Here is a 15,989-nt window from a genome sequence, read left to right as displayed (position 1 = left end):
TACATGTCAGCAGAACATATTGGGGCAGTTCTGCAGGGTCATTGTGACCTGCCAGAAGAGAGGAAGTTCTGAGCAAGATAAATATCCTGTTTTCAGTGTAGTTTCCTCAATTTTGGTTTGTTGTTTTTGTTTGAATGACTGTTACAAATTCAGCAAGAGAAGTTCTGGCATATGCTATGCTTATAACCACTAGTCAGGGTAATGGAGGTGCAAAGAGGAATGTGAAGTGCCTTCAGCACTCCAGAATTCATATAGGTAAACAGATGGGGGTTTTAGATATGTTTTTCATAATACACCTTATTAGTTTTTAAAAGTAGACTAGAATATTTGGTCCGAGGAAAAGTCCTCTTGAGATGATAAAGTCCAGCCTTTGACTGAACACCACCGTGTAACTATACCATAGCACTAAGTGCCATGCCCAGTTGTTTCTGGAACACTTGCAGGGATGGTGACTTCACCACTTCCCTGTGCAACCTACTCCAACACCTGACCACCCTTTCAGTGAAGAAATYCTCCCTACTGCAGCAAAGCTCYGTTGCCAATATTGTTGGTGGCATATCTACATAAAATAGTCAAAATTCRTGTGCTTTTACAGGCTTCTAGGGTGCCTTGTGATGGGGCAGCTCTTCACCTTGACATTGTGTACCCATARTGCAGAGGGATTTTTGCATTCCTTATTCGTTTCAGAATGTCTCATGCTCTTCCCCTGCCGGACTAACAGGAAAGCCTGGTTGGTAGGTTCACCCCAGTCTCTAGTGAAACAGCTGTGGGCAGAAGATAGCACTAAGGATTTTCTGGRCCTCTCTCATGTGGAATCTCTGTTGTGTCACTGTTCAAAAATATCACCAGGTTGGTGCCTCCCAGCTGGGCTGTACTACAGGGATAATAAGCAGTATTTAGCAATGACAGAAACTTATCAGAGGTGTTGTCTGCCATTGTGTAACAGCTTTTCTTCTTGGTGTTAGTAATTTTTTAATTCAGTGGGTGTTTGTAGGTGGAAGCCTACCAATGTTGTGTCATATTGTGTAACAGGTGTTTTCCTTGGAGATGTCCTTCATGCTACTTTCTTTTTTTTCAGATTGTCCCCAGCCACCACAACCTGAGAATGGAGGCTATAAATGCCACCCTAGCCCCTGCAGCAACCCTCTGACTTCAGGCAGCGTCATAGAGTATCTGTGTGTTGAAGGATACATGCTGAAAGGAGATTATAAATACTTGACCTGCAAGAATGGGGAGTGGAACCCAGCCATGGAAGTCAGCTGCAGGCTCAGCCCAGGTGAGTTCTCACTGACTCTACAATTGCCCTTGCATTGACTTTTCAGATTATCCTTAAAGACTTAGTCAGTGTAACGCTRAGGAATTCCATATGGCTGTCTCTGAATGCTCCAGTGATTTAAAAACTGCAGCTCACAATCACAGCTCCTTCTTAAAATTTTCTCTTCCTTAGCAGCCCATCAAATGCAGACAAAGAGACCCTGATACAAGGAGAAAAGTCATGGAAAGGAGTATAAAGTAGGCAACTTGTTACTTACGTGGAGCCTCTTATCTTGAGGCTCTCATCCCAGAAATAGGGAAGCCCTAACAGAAGGATTTTCCATGCTGTCTGGTTTTCCTTGGTGGGTTTGACAGTACATCTCCCTCAGTGATTCTGTCTGTACATGTGTGTGTAGAGTCGATCTTCCTTGCAAACAGGTTAAGTAACTGTTGGCTTCCTGTGTCAAAAAGCTTGATGGTGCTGCTTTTTGCTGTACTGGCAGGAAAGGACATTGCTGACAAATGATTTCTACTTCTCTCAAAATAGAAGTGGGCAGCTTTTATTTTGTCTCTCCCAGCTGAACAGGAATTCCTTCATCAAAGCAGGAAAGTAAAAAGGTTTGCAGGAAAATGTTCATCATACAGCTCTTAGTTTGCCTACTACTCTTCTGGTTTTAACAGTGAGCATATTGGATAAAAGGAGAACTCCCTCCCCTCTTGCAGGTGGGCTTGTTGATAGAGCCTTACTTACTAGTCAGTCATCCTGAGCCTGCAGGATGTACACTTTGGAATTAAGTCTCATAATACATAAAGCAAAATGTGTCAGCTTAATTGGAAGGCAACAGAAAAGTGCCTTCATTAAGCTCTTTATGGAGCTCACTGCATACCTGTGATCTCTGGAACATCCTGCCCTGTCCCAAAGACACTGTATTTTCGTGTCTCTGCCACTCCAGTAGCTCCTTCCTATGCTGTATAAGGAAGGATCTGGGAGTTTACCTGGCAGCAACTAGATCCTAAAGAGGCTTTTCAAATTCAACACAAGCTTCCTTTCCACAGCCCTTGCTGCACCCAGGCTGGAGAACAAAGCTGTGCTATTGCACAYAGCATTCCCTGAATGGCATTCCTGTATGGTGGCACTTGGTCTGGCTGAAGGATTGTATCGTGATGAGCAGAAATCCCTCAGATTTCTTTAGCATCTTGAAGGATCAGTGGCGTTATCAAAAATACGGTGCCTCAAAAGTCTAACCCAATGAAAAAGCCATTGGTTTCACAACACAAGCTTTGAATCAACTGTTCAGGGTCAGGGATAGCTGAGTCTTAACCAGTGGGTCTCTTTCACAAGCCTAAAAGGAGGAGAACGAGGTGGGAGACTCTAGAAAGGCRGTAGTTCTTACCCTTACCATTATCAACCATTTTACGACCTCACCTGCTCCATATAGGATAAATTAAGTCCYTAGCAGTTCTCACATGTTTTGTGCAGCTCTGAGCCTGTCAGCCCTGTAACCTTTTGGCAGGTTAATGTGTGAGTTAGTCACGTCTTTTTGGCATGAGAAGGTGAATGTTCTGGAGTGCACCCTGGATAGTGAGAAGTTTGACAGCATCATGTACTGATGCTGAAAATGGAGTATCTCTATTTGCCTACCATTGTTCCTGTTAGTGTACTCAAAGTGCCCTGAGAAATGCTGAAAGTTAAAATCCTTACTCAACCCTATTCGCCTTAGAGAAAAATGTGCCAGTCCCGGTCTTTTTCCTGGGAAGAGGTCAAACTACTTCTAAAGGATTTCAAAGAAACAAGTTTGACCCCAAGAGATGATGCAGAAAATCGCACACCAGGTTTCCACCTTAAATGACTGTTTTGGGTGTAGTTTTCAGGCTGTAGGCTTAAAAATAGTGATCCTCCATCTATTTTTTTCTGTTTACCTGTTGCTCCTCTCCTCACCCCTCATTGCATGTGTCCTGAATTCCCTCTGCAGTCTGAGTCCTGTGCTCCTGAAGAATGTGTTGGATGTAGCAAAGAGGAATTGAGGAATTGCATAAATGGGAAATGTCAAATTCACAGTAATATTTGCTGATGGGTAGGTGAGGCTTTTCAGATCRTACCAAAGACACAAATTAGGGACAGAATGAACACATACAGATAGTTATTTCCTCTAGGGAGGTGAAAGGACTAGTGTAGCCTTCTAGGCATGATATGCAGTGCTCAGCAATACCATCTCCAAGCCATTCTCTCTCCACTCCCGGTTTATTCCTGCACAGGTCCTATAAAAACCAAATTGGTGTCCATAAAGTTACACAGCACAGCTGCAGAAGGGTAGGAAAGAGTAATGTGAACAGGGCGCATGTATCTAACACTGAAAAACCAGCACTCTGAAGCAACATCTGCCTTTCCTCTCCATCCTCTGGCATATGTTTGTGTGTGAGAGAAACTTAATATTTTCTATGTCTTAGTTATAATAAGTGCATAATAATACCCAGCCAGCTGACTTCCACCCTTCTTTGCAAGGCTGTTACATTAGCTGAGAAAAAATAAGTTTCAGAACTTTTTCTATTGTTTGGCCTAAAGTATGATGCTTATTGTRCTAGACAATTATTGGCCTTGCTGGTGACATCACGACATTCTCTTAGCTTTTGCTCAGGCAGATCTATATATAACATGACCCTTACCACCAAATGTCAGTTCCCATGGCCTGCTTGCACTGCTTTTCTGTTTGCTCAGTGTTTTTCCAAGGGACCCCTCTATGTGCCTGTTTTATTTTAGGTTCCTTTTACAACTGATGGAGAGGTGTCAGCTTGAGCTGCAAATTGAGATAGGTGGTGTGCCTCAACTGTATGGGAAATTTGGGCTCCTTACACACACACCCAGGTGTAACTCCTGAGGGGCAGTGTGGATGTTTTTCCTTCTCTGTGGCAGTTATTTAAGGGAGTGGATCATTTTACCTTGTGTTTCCCTTGGTTTTGTAGAAAAGGACTCTCCTCCGACAATTGGAGTGCCCACGCTGTCCATAGTGGCCTCCACAGCGAGCTCCGTTGCCCTGATTCTGCTGTTGGTTGTGCTGTTTGTTTTGCTGCAGCCGAAGCTGAAGTCGTTCCATCACAGCAGGTGAGTGTAGCTGGGGTTTGGAAGGCTCAGAGGCAGCCTATTTCTTTGCAGCAGAAACTCATTAAGGTGGTTGGGTTAGACCTTCGTTTTGRAGCAACTTAGCTCATTGCTTCTCTGTTCCTCTTTTCATCACCTCAGTGACATCTCTGTCCTGTACCTACTAGTCCAGCACTAATCTGAAATGGTCTGTGATACCCTCCTGCAGTCCCCATTCTTATGTGCCACCCAAGGAGTGACTTCCTTGTGCTTTTGCCTTGGCTTTGAATAGAAAGAGTTATGATCCTTACTAACTTGGCTGTAGATCAATTTCCTGACTCTTCTAGCCTTGGATAGCTACTAAGGTCTGTCTCTGGATGTATGTCTGTGCATCTCCCCCAGACTGCTTGAGGTCCTGTGGACCTGAATTTGGGTAGTACTGCTCTTTAGATACATGTGCAAGTCTGCCATCCTTCCCTCCTGTGGGAGGAGAACCCTGCTGGCCTGGATTTGTAGGTGAGGGGAGGGACCCAGCCATAACACTGCTGCCAGCTGAGGCAGACACTTAGCAGTGGGGAGGTTGAGAGGTGCAGCCCTGAAGTCTGCCCTCTTCTGAAAAGCCCAAACTACTAGAAGGAAAAATTTACTCTCGGGCTTTACAAGGCCAGGTGATTCATGCTGTCTTCCCCACCCTGCCAGAGTTATCTGGCCAGCAGCAGAGGAAGCAGAACAGTGCTGGGTGTTGTAGCAGTGGAATCAACAGTGCTCTTTGCCAAGAGCACAGAGCTGAGTCATGACCTTCCTCAGATTTAGCTGTGCAGGTTAAGTGAGGAAGGGAAGCATTGTAACCTTTTCAGCTCTTGCTGCTAAATCCATCGGGTGCCGTGAATTACAGCCCCTGCTTATGTTTAGTGGCAATTCACAGTAGGGCTGCAAGACTGTGCTTGCTTAACCTTACTAAACCACCATTCAAGTTTCTGTCTGTTCTGCCCCAGATAAGTCAATGGTGAGAATTAGAGTTCTGCTAAGAGAGGTTACTGAAATTCTTGGTAAGTTATATATAATAAAATAAATCCTCAAATTGATTTATTTTTTTTCCTCCCTGCTCTTTGTTTCTTTTTTTTGAGGCGAGACCAAGGTGTGTCTGGAGATCAGGTCTCTATTATGGTGGATGGTGTCCAAGTGGCCTTGCCATCCTATGAAGAAGCAGTGTATGGCAGCACAGGGAACTGCATTCCACCCTCGGACTCCCGAGTGCAGATCGTGCTCTCGGAGGGAGCTGGACAGAATGGACCCAGAGAGATGCAGCAGCCGGACCAAGGGGCTCACAATAGCTTTGAAAGAGAAGATGAAGCCCCTGGACATTCTGGACTATGTGAAGCCAGTGGCTCTCAGCGCTCTGAAACTGTTCTTGTGCATCAGGCTGCTACCTCCTCCTGGGTAGCTGGCATGGCTAGCAGTAGACCTGTACACAAAGAGGTCCAAGATTCAGAAAGCAGTGACATACAGAGCCTTTTATCACTCACTTCCTCTGAGGAATACACAGATGGTAAGTAACTTGTGCGAGAAGCACTAAATGAGACCCTTTTAAGAGCAGGTTCTGCAGTTGTCTATCTAGGATGAAAACAGCAAGGCATGCCCCTGTGTGTGTCTGCCACTAGAGCAGCTTTTGAAAAGATCAAGTCTCCATAGCATGCTTTACCACTTAAAAATGTAAGCAGTGTTTATTACCTTCTTCTGAAGAATTCAGTGTTCTCAGACTGAAAGCCTAGGGCAGTCTGAGCACAATTGTCTACTGCTTACTCTTGTTTTAGCAAAGGATTTTCTGAGAAATCCAGCCTCCAGCATCATAGTGCAAAAGCAGTGAAATAACAGTGTTTGTGGAAACGAAGTTGGTGGGAGTGGGAGGACATGCTGGAGGGAGGGAATACAAACCCTTTGTGATGTTTGGGCTTTTTCRTTTTTAGACTATTTTAGTAAGCATCTTCCTGCCACAGAGCATTTGGTGCTGCAGCTTTAGCCTGCAAGAAGACCTAAGAGGGATGTGCTTGAACTTACTATAGAGGGCAGAGGGGTGAATCTATTAAACAGTCAAAACATCTTTTATTTCTCACTTCTGTGCTGTCCTGAAGAGTGGCTTTGCAGTGCCAGAGCTGATATGAAGACGTAGCTTAARGTTGTTTCTGCAGGGACTGCTGTGTCTTAGGCAAGAAATGTAACTGGCTTGTAGATAGCTCAGGCAGAATTTCCCCTTTCCATGGGATTAAGAAATATTTTGTGCTAGGATGGTAATGCAAGACCAGATGGACACCCAGGATGGTGATGGAATCTCTGTCCTTGGAATTTTTCGAGGATGGAGCTGGTGATGGTCCCATTCATGGGCAGGTTGGAGCAGAGTTCTCCAGAGTTCCATTCTGCTGTGATGTGGTGTGATGACAGGGACACCACTGCATTGTCATGTTATGGAAGTGGGACTCTGTCTTGCTTTCTGTAGTTTTTCTGGTGTGTTGAATTGCAGAAATTTGACTAATTTTTTTTTTTTCTCTCCCCACCATTCAGATATTCCCTTATTGAAGGAAGCATGAGGTCTGCTGTGTTTGTCTGGTCTTCTCTCCATCTTGGATTTCTTCCTCCTCCCCTCTCCCTACCTTTGGGACAGAAGYACTCTGTGCAGTCTTCCCTATCCTCGCGAGCTGTACCCTGGATACCTCCAAGAAGAGATGCCCTCAGCTGAAGATCCAAAGGATGTCGCCAGGTTGCCTCCTGGATGCACCAGTGGAGTTGGTGCAGCGCTGGCTTCCCCATTCCATCAGCATCAGGGGCTCAAGGAACAGAGTGGATTGAGCTCTCCTCTTCTTTTCCCTAGCCAGATGTTTGACAGCAGTCTCTGAAGAGCTGCTCTTTTCTTGTGCCTTTCTCCTCCTCACACCGGCTTGTTGCAGCTTATCAGCCTTTCTAGCCCTTCTGCTGCCCAGAGAGCAGGGGCTAAACTCGCTTGCTCGCTGGGTGCAGACACAGTTGAAATATACGTATATATGTTATATAGGCTCTTCCAGCATCCTCTTTGTGATAGGGCAGGACAAAACTCCTCACTGGGACTGAAATTGGGCTTGGGAGGGATTGCAGTTCAGGGGCAACTTGTGATGTCCAGAAGTACCTCAGATGAGATGGGCTGTGTGCAGCTGAGSTGTGCAGGAATAGGTCACTGAGAGTTGCTAAAGAACTGAAGGCTGAGAAGTCCAACATGTAGGAAAGCCCCATCTCTGCAGGATTCCATTCCCAATTGTCTWCTTCTTCCTTTACCAGTGCAGCCCACTGGGAGAAGTTCAGGTGTTTGAAAATATTAAGACAAAAAAATTACTGTAGGTAATGAATTCCTAGTGCCATTGGTACAATCCCAAATTAATTTTCCAGCCACAGTAGGTACTTGAATCCTGGGCAGCTGCCATCTCAGAGGCTGGTGTGTCTTCCTAGCTTTATACAGCAAAGGGTCTGCTGTTTTAACCTGGTGAGCTCCAGTGGGCTGACAGAGAAGGGCTCCTCCCTTGTGGCTGGGGGTAAGCAGCATTCGTACAGCCTCTCCTAAATACAGCGCCAGCCTGTTGCTGTGAGGGAAGGTCGAGTACACTGACAGCCATGCTAGAGGACACCACAGCTCATTCCTGAAATTTTCAGTAGTTTCAASTTCTGATAGTAGGGAAGAGAAAATTCAGAAATATGTGTCCCTAACTGCTCCCCACAGTTATCTACAGCAGGTCAGAATGTCCATGTTAAGACTCCATATCTGCAGGGAGCCGCATTTGTCTGGAGCAGGTGGTCCAATCTGAGTGCTATGGTGGTTGTAAGGTTCTTCACTGKTGTGGTCTGGACACTGTTCCATGGGATTGGTTTCAGCAAGAAGAGTTGGCTTGTTAGATGCATGTACCTTGTCATAACTGTCTTGAAGTAACCAGGGAAGCATTCACCCTGTGAGAAGCTGCTAATTTTTGAGTTGAAGAGGCAAAATGTCATGGCCTTTTACAYCATGTGGTAATGTACAACTAAATAGGGATGCTGTCTTTGCTGCTTTGCTTTTAGTTTACGATCCTTACCATCCTTATTCTTGTTGCTACAGTAAAAAACCATTACAACACTTGATAAAAGTGACACAACATCTTTACCTATAAAATCACTGTGGCTTAGCTCCAGTTCCTTGAGGTGGGCATTGGCCATAGTATCTAGCTGTGTATCTGCTATTCTTTTTCCTGAAGAGCTGTTAAATCCCAGGGYACATGGAACAGTGTGTGCTTGTGGATGGAAGTATCCTTTTTTCCCTATCCTTGTTATAGAGGGATGCTAATTTAAAAATACAGTGTTTTAAACAWCCTTCCCTGTTGCTCATGTTACCTTGCATTAACACAAGAATTTGATAAATCCCATTTGGGTGGTTTAGGTATTTTTTGTTCAGTTTGGATGGTGAGAATCCTATGTTATTTTACAATGCGCTGTGGTGTCTCAGCTTCAAGCACTGTAGAAGACAAATGCTGTTTACACATCTGCTATTGGAATTTAAAAAAATAAGCATGGGAACAACTATTTAGCTTTTTGATTGTTGGAAATGGTCTAAGCTTTAGTAAATTCTCAGTCATTGGTTTATCARGGCTGATGGAGGGGTCCATCAAGTGTAGTAGTAAGGGAGTGAGGAGRAAAGTCTGTGCGACTTCTTTCCTGCTGTCTGACCAGCTCGGAGCAGGAGTTGCTTTTTATGCATTTATGTCTTGTCTGGTCAAACTGACCCTCAGCAGTTCAAGGTATAGAAGCTGGGAATGTGCTGCCTTCCTGCAAAGGGCGGTGCTAGTGCCGGGTTGGTGGGAGAAGCTGGAATCTGTACCCAAGGCCTGACCTTGCTCTGGACAAGCACCTGCACCACCAGCAGAGGACACATCCTCTGTKGCCTGATCTCCTCTCTGCTGTTGTAAAGCAAGCAGCTGCCAGCTTGGGAGAGGAARTTCAATTTGGGTGGGGAAGAAAAGGAAGCAAGCTGTACAAAGASGTAGTGCTTTAATTTCACAGAATTAATTAGGCTGGAAAATACCTTTGAGATCATTAGGTCCGACTGATGACTGAACACCATCTTGTCAACTAGACCATGGCACTGAGCGCCACATCCCGTCTTCTCTAAAAGGCCTTCAGGGATAGTGATTCCACTACCTCCCTGGGCAACCCATTTCAATGCCCAGTCACTCTTTCTGTGAAGAATTTCTTCCCAATGTCCAGCCTAAACTTCCCCTGGTGCAGCTTAAGGCTGTGTCCTCTTGTCCTGTCACTGGTTRTCTGGGAGAGGAGACCRATCCCCACCAGGCTGCATCCTCCTTACAGGGAGTTGTGGAGAATGCTGGGGTTCCCCATCAACCTCCTCCAGGCTGAACAACCCCAGCTCCCTCAGCCTCTTCAGGATTTGTGCCCYGGACCCTCCACCAGCCTTGTTGCCCTTGTCTGGATATGTTTGAGCATCTCAATGTCCTTCCTAAACTGAGGGGACCAGAACTGGACACAGCACTCAAGGTGCTGCCTCCCCAGTGCTCAGTACCGGGGGACAATCACTGCCCTGGTCCTGCTGGCCACACTGTTCCTGATACAGGCCAGGATGCCACTGGCCTTTTTGGCCTTGTGGACACACTCCTGGCTYGTGTTCAGTCTGCCATCAGTCAGTACCCCCAGGTCCTTTCCTGCCTGGCTGCTGTCCAGCCACTCTTCCCCCAGCCTGTAGCACTGCAGGGGCTTGCTGTAGCCAAGGTGCAGGACCCAGCACTTGGTCTTGTTAAACCTCATATTACTGGATTTTACAAAAATTGTTGGAAATGGCTTTACTAATGCGTGGGGGGAATGCGGAGGTGGAGGGAAATAGCCAAGTGTAGCTGTTGTGATCAGGCATAAGCAGGCAGCTTCTGTTGGCTTGCTGAGGGTAAGCCAGCAGCTTACCCAGACCAGTCTCTGTGCTGGCTGGTCATCCCTTTTGATGAGTCAAGATCCTGCAGAAGAGCTCTATTCCCTGCAGCTAATCTTGTGGGAACAGGCCCCAAGGATCTATATAAGACAGAACATCGAACACAGTTTGGGGGGCATCACATTGCTCTTGTCCACATCCTCAGCTTTAGAGTTAATTTTCATATAAAATAAGGTAAAATGGCAAGGCAGTTATCCAAAAGATGTCTGGCAACTTTTTCAAGGAGGAGGGAGAGGAAGGCCTCATGTTACTGATTATCAAGTGATTATTATTCATTCGTGTTTGTTTTAATTCTGCAGTGGCTGAAGGACTGGGAAATCTTTGGATAGACATAGAGGAAAACCTGCTTTGCACAGTCCTGTCTTTAYTTATTGGAGCAAGAGCTGAAGCCTAAAAATCCCTCAGTTGTGAGCTGTGCTCTGCCTCAGGAGTCTTCATTATCTCTGAGCAAAGAATGTCTTCTCTCTGGATTTTGCCATAAGTAGATGCAGCCTGGATCTCAGTATGGTGGTTGGGAAGTACAGAGGCTCAGCCTTGCAAGATGTAACACAGGAAATTTTTTGCTTGTTTGTTTGTTTTTTGTTGGTTTGTTTTATTTTGTTTCCTGATGGGGCCACAGTCTCCATACCTTTTCTTCCCCCACCCATGTCTGGCAACAGATTTCAAAGGGAGGTATTTTTTCTTATTTAACACTCCCAACATAATCATCTCATACTCTGTCATACATGCCGGATCCTGTCATATTCAAAAACATTAAAATGATTAATTATATTGAGAAAAATAAAAATAGCACTTATTTTAAAGGTTTATATTATTTTTGGAGTTTGATAGTTGGGGGAAAAGGGCATTTCAGAAATTCAGGATATTATGTGCAATAGAAAAACTTCCTTGCTCCTTTCCAGTTACATAGTTTTTTTAAAAAATAAATGYAACTTATTGCAGTGTTTACAGCCCAAGCACTGTAGAACTGGATCAGCCTGAGWGAGCCAGGAAGTGAGACTGGCAGTGACCCATGGGGAAGTGGGCCAGTCTCCTGTCAGGGTCTGCATCATGAAGCTCACCTCAAATGATGAGCCAGCTTGGAATGTGTCAGAGCCTCCTGCAGCCTTGAAGGGTGTCAGCAGCACTGGTGAGAGAAGGGGTTTGTGTGTTCTGGTTATAAATAGCTTGTGCCTCCCCATCATTAACTGCAGAAGAGGTAAAAAGAAGTCAGGATAGATGTGCTGTGGTGTGTGAGCCTGTGGAGTTGTTGCTGAGTTAAAACATCATGAGTTTGGGATGGAGAAGAGCTTAATGCATTTTTGTCCTTAAKGACCAGGGAAGTTGCTGTATAGCAGAATGTGTACTCAGTAAGCAGARTGCTTTTCACCCCTTGGACATCTACCCTGAGGTTTCTGCTTGGCCTTCCAGCTCTGGTGTGGTGAATTGTTTACTGCATCTGGAGTCTTAATTTGGCCTTTCTGTGTATGRAGAACTCGGGTTAGGAAGAAATCTGTTGCACGTGCTTTGGGAAGAAACATGCTAAGATGCTCCCACAGGTGGGTGACTTGGGTCAATACTGAGGAGTGGAGCTAAAAGAGCAACTGGCTCAGCTCTTGGAAATAATCTGGGATGATTAAGTCATTTGCAGTGCAGAAAAGGGAGCACAAGGAGGAGTGTAAGGAAGAGCTGAAAACAGGTATACTGCAGGCTAATGAGCTAATGCAATCATGACCAGGTTGTAAGGAAGCTTGTGCTTTGTTAGATGATTTAGCATACACCAGCAGGCTTGCTGTAAAAAAAAAATTATTGTACAACTGGTTGGACACACTGAGCTGTCCTTGCTGAACTTTTTAGAACATACTTGCAAAATGTGGTTTTACTGTTCTGAATAGCAATTTTAAAAAAAATCTGCCTTGTTACTCTATCCAGATAACTATTTAAATAGATTACACTTTCTGTTTTTTGTATATAAATGCAATAAATCCCATTCATTTTGCACATCCTGCCTCACCCCATTCTCACCCTTCAGTCCTTACCAGGGAACAGCAGATTTAATTTGCTCTATGTGAAAACCTTTGTTTGCAGAAGAACTTCATTAGAAAATAGTTTTTTTTCTACTAAATGCTTTGAAAGTACAAAGAGGGTTCCTAGAGCAGGCTTCATTTTAAGGTGTATTTTTATATAAGAATTAAGCCTTTTTGCAGTCCTAGCACACCAGGACAGAACATGCCACTTCCCACACTTCAGGGCCCTGTGTTCAGCACTGGTTTCAAACTCAACCCTCTGCAGGTGATGTTCAAATACATGTACCCACCAGAACATGTAATATTGATGCTCTGCATACGCTTTCTGTAAGCTATGCTTTTGCTTCTGTCTTTGAGTGAGAACAGACAGAGGCAACTGAGTTGTGCTGGAAAATGTTTTAGTTCAGATTCTCAAATTTGATTCCTTCCAAAAGAAAACGAAGTTGTCTGTGAAGCAGATGTCCTATGATGTGGTGGGTAGACTGCTGGTAGTTGCTGATCCAAGTGCAAGGGGAGCTTGATTGCCTTTCTGCATTAATCTTTTCTTTCCTGTATGTGTTTTCTTTTTATCTGAATTGCACCACTATGGAATTATTTGCAGAATGGTACTCCATTTATGTATGTGGGATTTAAAACCATAACTGATGCTGTGCAGGATGTCACTCAATTGGTTTTATTTTGCTTTATTTTATATGTATTTTCTGGTATCCTGTACATTGCAGTGGGTGTGAAGATAGTATTTTAATATTTGTACAAAGTTTAATTTAATTGTTCTATGTATATAACTGCATTTCTAAATTAAAAAAAAAAATTCTTTTGAAGTGAAGCTATAATTCTTTGTGGGTTTTTTTGTGTTTTTTTTTTTTTTTAACTGCTTAGCCTTTTGGCCTGGAAATCTAGCAGATCATTAATAAATATGTTGCAATGGTACAGCATCTTTCGTGTGAAAACTAGGATGAAGCTAAAGCTAGAGATGCTSTAATGGCTTGGGGAAGAGAGGTTCAGAGTTGGCACAGCCTTAGAAGGATCATCTGTTTCCAAATTCAGAAGCAAAGGCCACCCTCAGTGTGCTTGCATAGAACTGCTTGAGGAATGAGGCCTGGCTGGACAGGGGGAAAGGTCTAAAGAGATCGTGTATGGTATGAGTGGATTTCAGAGAGGAAGACGGTAAATATAATAAATGGCTAAGTAATCTTGGAGTCTCTATAAGAACAGTATGAATAGGAAGAGAGCGCTATTTTTAGAGAGAAGATAGCTCTCATTGGTGAAGTAATAATCCAAAGTGAGTAGCAGGCCAGTATAGGAGACATTAGAGAGATCTTAAAAATATGTGGATTAGACAGCATGCTTGTGAGTGCAGAGAGGGGCTGGGGCAGGCTCTGAACTTCCCTCTTCTGTAGTTGTGCTGCACTGGGACAAGGGCAGAAGCAGAAACTGCAGAGGAGCAGACACCTATTGTTCTTTAAGTGCAATATGCAGTCTGTTATTATTTTTATTAATGTTTGCTTTGCTTCAAAGACATAATGTTGCCTTTTCAGGCAAGTCTACTAATGAGTGTTCTTTTATCAAAATCTATCAGTAATGTAATAGGGAAGGAGGGAGAAGATCCCTTTGGCCAGCTTGTTCAAAGCAAAGTCCTTAAAGATGTTGAGATTTTTGTGTACTTCGATGCATTAATTTTATTTTTTGTGAAGGAACAGCCAGGTTAAAGAGAAGGGAATGGATGACATTTGTCATTTGTTCCAAAAAAATATTTCTATACAGCAAGCAGATCTTATTGTAATTTTACTGCTGCAAAACTGAAGATCTGTGGCCTATGCGTGCTTTCCTGTACCAGGCCGTTGGCACGTGGGAGTCGTYCGTCTCCAGGAATTGTTTTTAATTGCTGTTTTTCACTGGGCACTGTCTCCTGCCACAGCATTCTGGCAGCCAGGAATGTGCCCTTCTTGACACGATGGAAATGATTTGTCACCTCTGGTTTGTGCTGGCAATGAGAAATCATTGTGGCGAGACAAGCCTGAGGGCAGCCAGCCTGAGGTGGGTGGTCTGGGCAATCTTCCTTGACAGCTGGCCCTTTGGCCGAAGGGAGAAAAGGCCAGGGCACACAGGGACATCTCTGCTTCCAGAAAAGCAGCCTCACCACAAAGATTGACCCCGCCACAAAGCCTCCTTGAGAAACTTGCTGAGGAAAGGATAGAAGGGCTACTGCCCTCACCCGGCGAGCTGCCAGCCGGYGCAGTGCGCTGCTCGGCTCCCAGACAGGATGTTCCGTACACGTGGATTTTCCAGGAACACAAAACCGTGAGCGCTCGGTGCCGGAACAGCCGCTCGCTCTGACCCCGCGCTCCCCGTTCTGCCGCGGCCGCAGCGCCACCATCGGAAAGCTTTGYCCTTCAGGAACGGTGGCTCTGCCCCCGCCGGGCCCTCCCCTGCGTTAACAGCTCCCCCCGCCGCTGGTTTGTTTCTAAGGTGTGAAAACGCAGATTCCCCCCTTCCGAAAGCAGAATGCCAGCGGGCTACGTGCCAACAAGCCCCGTGCATCACAAAGCAAGCGCTCRCACACTCCTCACCTGCCAGAGCCGTGCAGAGGGGCCCTTACGGTGCTGTCACTGGAGAGGACAGCCAGGGCTGGCCAGATCACACTGCCAGCCCCCAGCCCTCATCCCCTGCCGTACTTGGCAAAACTGAATGGTCTCTCTTGGCACCAAGCTGGGGTGAAGGGGAAGGGATGAGAAAGCACTCATAATGGACTTCCCAAATCTCTCTGTTCCCTTTTGCAGGAGAATGATGTTTACCAGCAAACTCCTCACCTTAACCTTCAGTGAGACACAGGCAGAGCTGAGCAGCCCGGAGGRTCCCTTGGCATAAGGTGGTTGTTCTTTGACAGCTCTTTGTCATGAGGCCCATGCTGAGCCCATGGTGTGTCTGTGGGACACAGCTGAGACTTTTCATATTACATCCATGAGAAAATAAGAGAATTTGGGGCAGGAGAGCAGAGACTGATGCCAGTATTCAAGGCAAAACCCTTGTCTCTGTGTCTGGACGGGCTGCTCAGATCTCCTGGCAGCTCTTTTAGTGGCTGAGATCATGCTGAGTTTAGCAGCTCTGCCTGGCATGCAGGGTTTATCTTCCCCACCCACGTATCCCAGTGAGCCAGGCGGACCCACTTCATGGGACAGACGTTCTCTCTTGCCCCCACATGTCAAACCACATCACTCCTCAGGCAGCCAAGCATCGCTGGGTACAAGGGCTGATGCTCTCAGGGAAGGAGGAGGCTGGAGCATCCTCTGGATACCAGAGGGCACCAAGGAGACCTGTCCTATTCATCAGGTTCAGTGGCAACTGGGGGTGGGAGGACAGGTGGGAGAGTTGGCCGTGGCACTGCACAGCCCTCCTGACAGGTTAATGGCAGCAGGGATGCTGTTGGCCAGACTGGGCAGAGCTGCTGGCGGCTTTGCTGGATTTGCTTCTGCCCTGCCTCTGCCTATCAGGCAGATCCTCCACTAAGCAGGGCTAACATGCTGCTCATAATTGAAGGTATATAATGTTCATCCTTAAAGCCGCATTTTAAATATCTTCATGTTGAGAAGCTGAGGGGGCAGATTTGGGAGTAKCAGTTTTCCTAGGGAGCCAACTCCTGATGGGAGCCAGAAGTGGAATCCTGGTA

The 15,989-nt window shown here is 45.5% G+C and overlaps 1 protein-coding gene across 5 annotated transcripts in view; it reads left to right on the top strand.

Annotated features, from left to right (window-relative positions):
• The window catches only part of SUSD6 (sushi domain containing 6), a 77,604-nt gene extending 64,445 nt beyond the window's left edge, over nucleotides 1-13,159 (top strand). For all 5 annotated transcript variants that reach the window (XM_057367083.1, XM_057367052.1, XM_057367067.1 and 2 more), the window contains 4 exons: nucleotides 1,079-1,276; nucleotides 4,216-4,354; nucleotides 5,458-5,879; nucleotides 6,890-13,159. In XM_057367083.1, the coding sequence (XP_057223066.1) occupies nucleotides 1,079-1,276; nucleotides 4,216-4,354; nucleotides 5,458-5,879; nucleotides 6,890-6,915 (785 nt within the window). In that variant the 3' untranslated portion in view covers nucleotides 6,916-13,159. The remainder of the gene's footprint in view (nucleotides 1-1,078; nucleotides 1,277-4,215; nucleotides 4,355-5,457; nucleotides 5,880-6,889) is intronic.
• The last annotated feature ends 2,830 nt before the right edge of the window (nucleotides 13,160-15,989 follow it).

Source organism: Malurus melanocephalus, unplaced genomic scaffold (genome assembly GCF_030028575.1).
Source record: "Malurus melanocephalus ecotype Western Australia unplaced genomic scaffold, MMel_1.1 scaffold_2, whole genome shotgun sequence".
NCBI classification, from domain to species: Eukaryota; Metazoa; Chordata; class Aves; order Passeriformes; family Maluridae; genus Malurus; species Malurus melanocephalus.
This window is presented reverse-complemented; position numbering and strand designations above follow the sequence as displayed.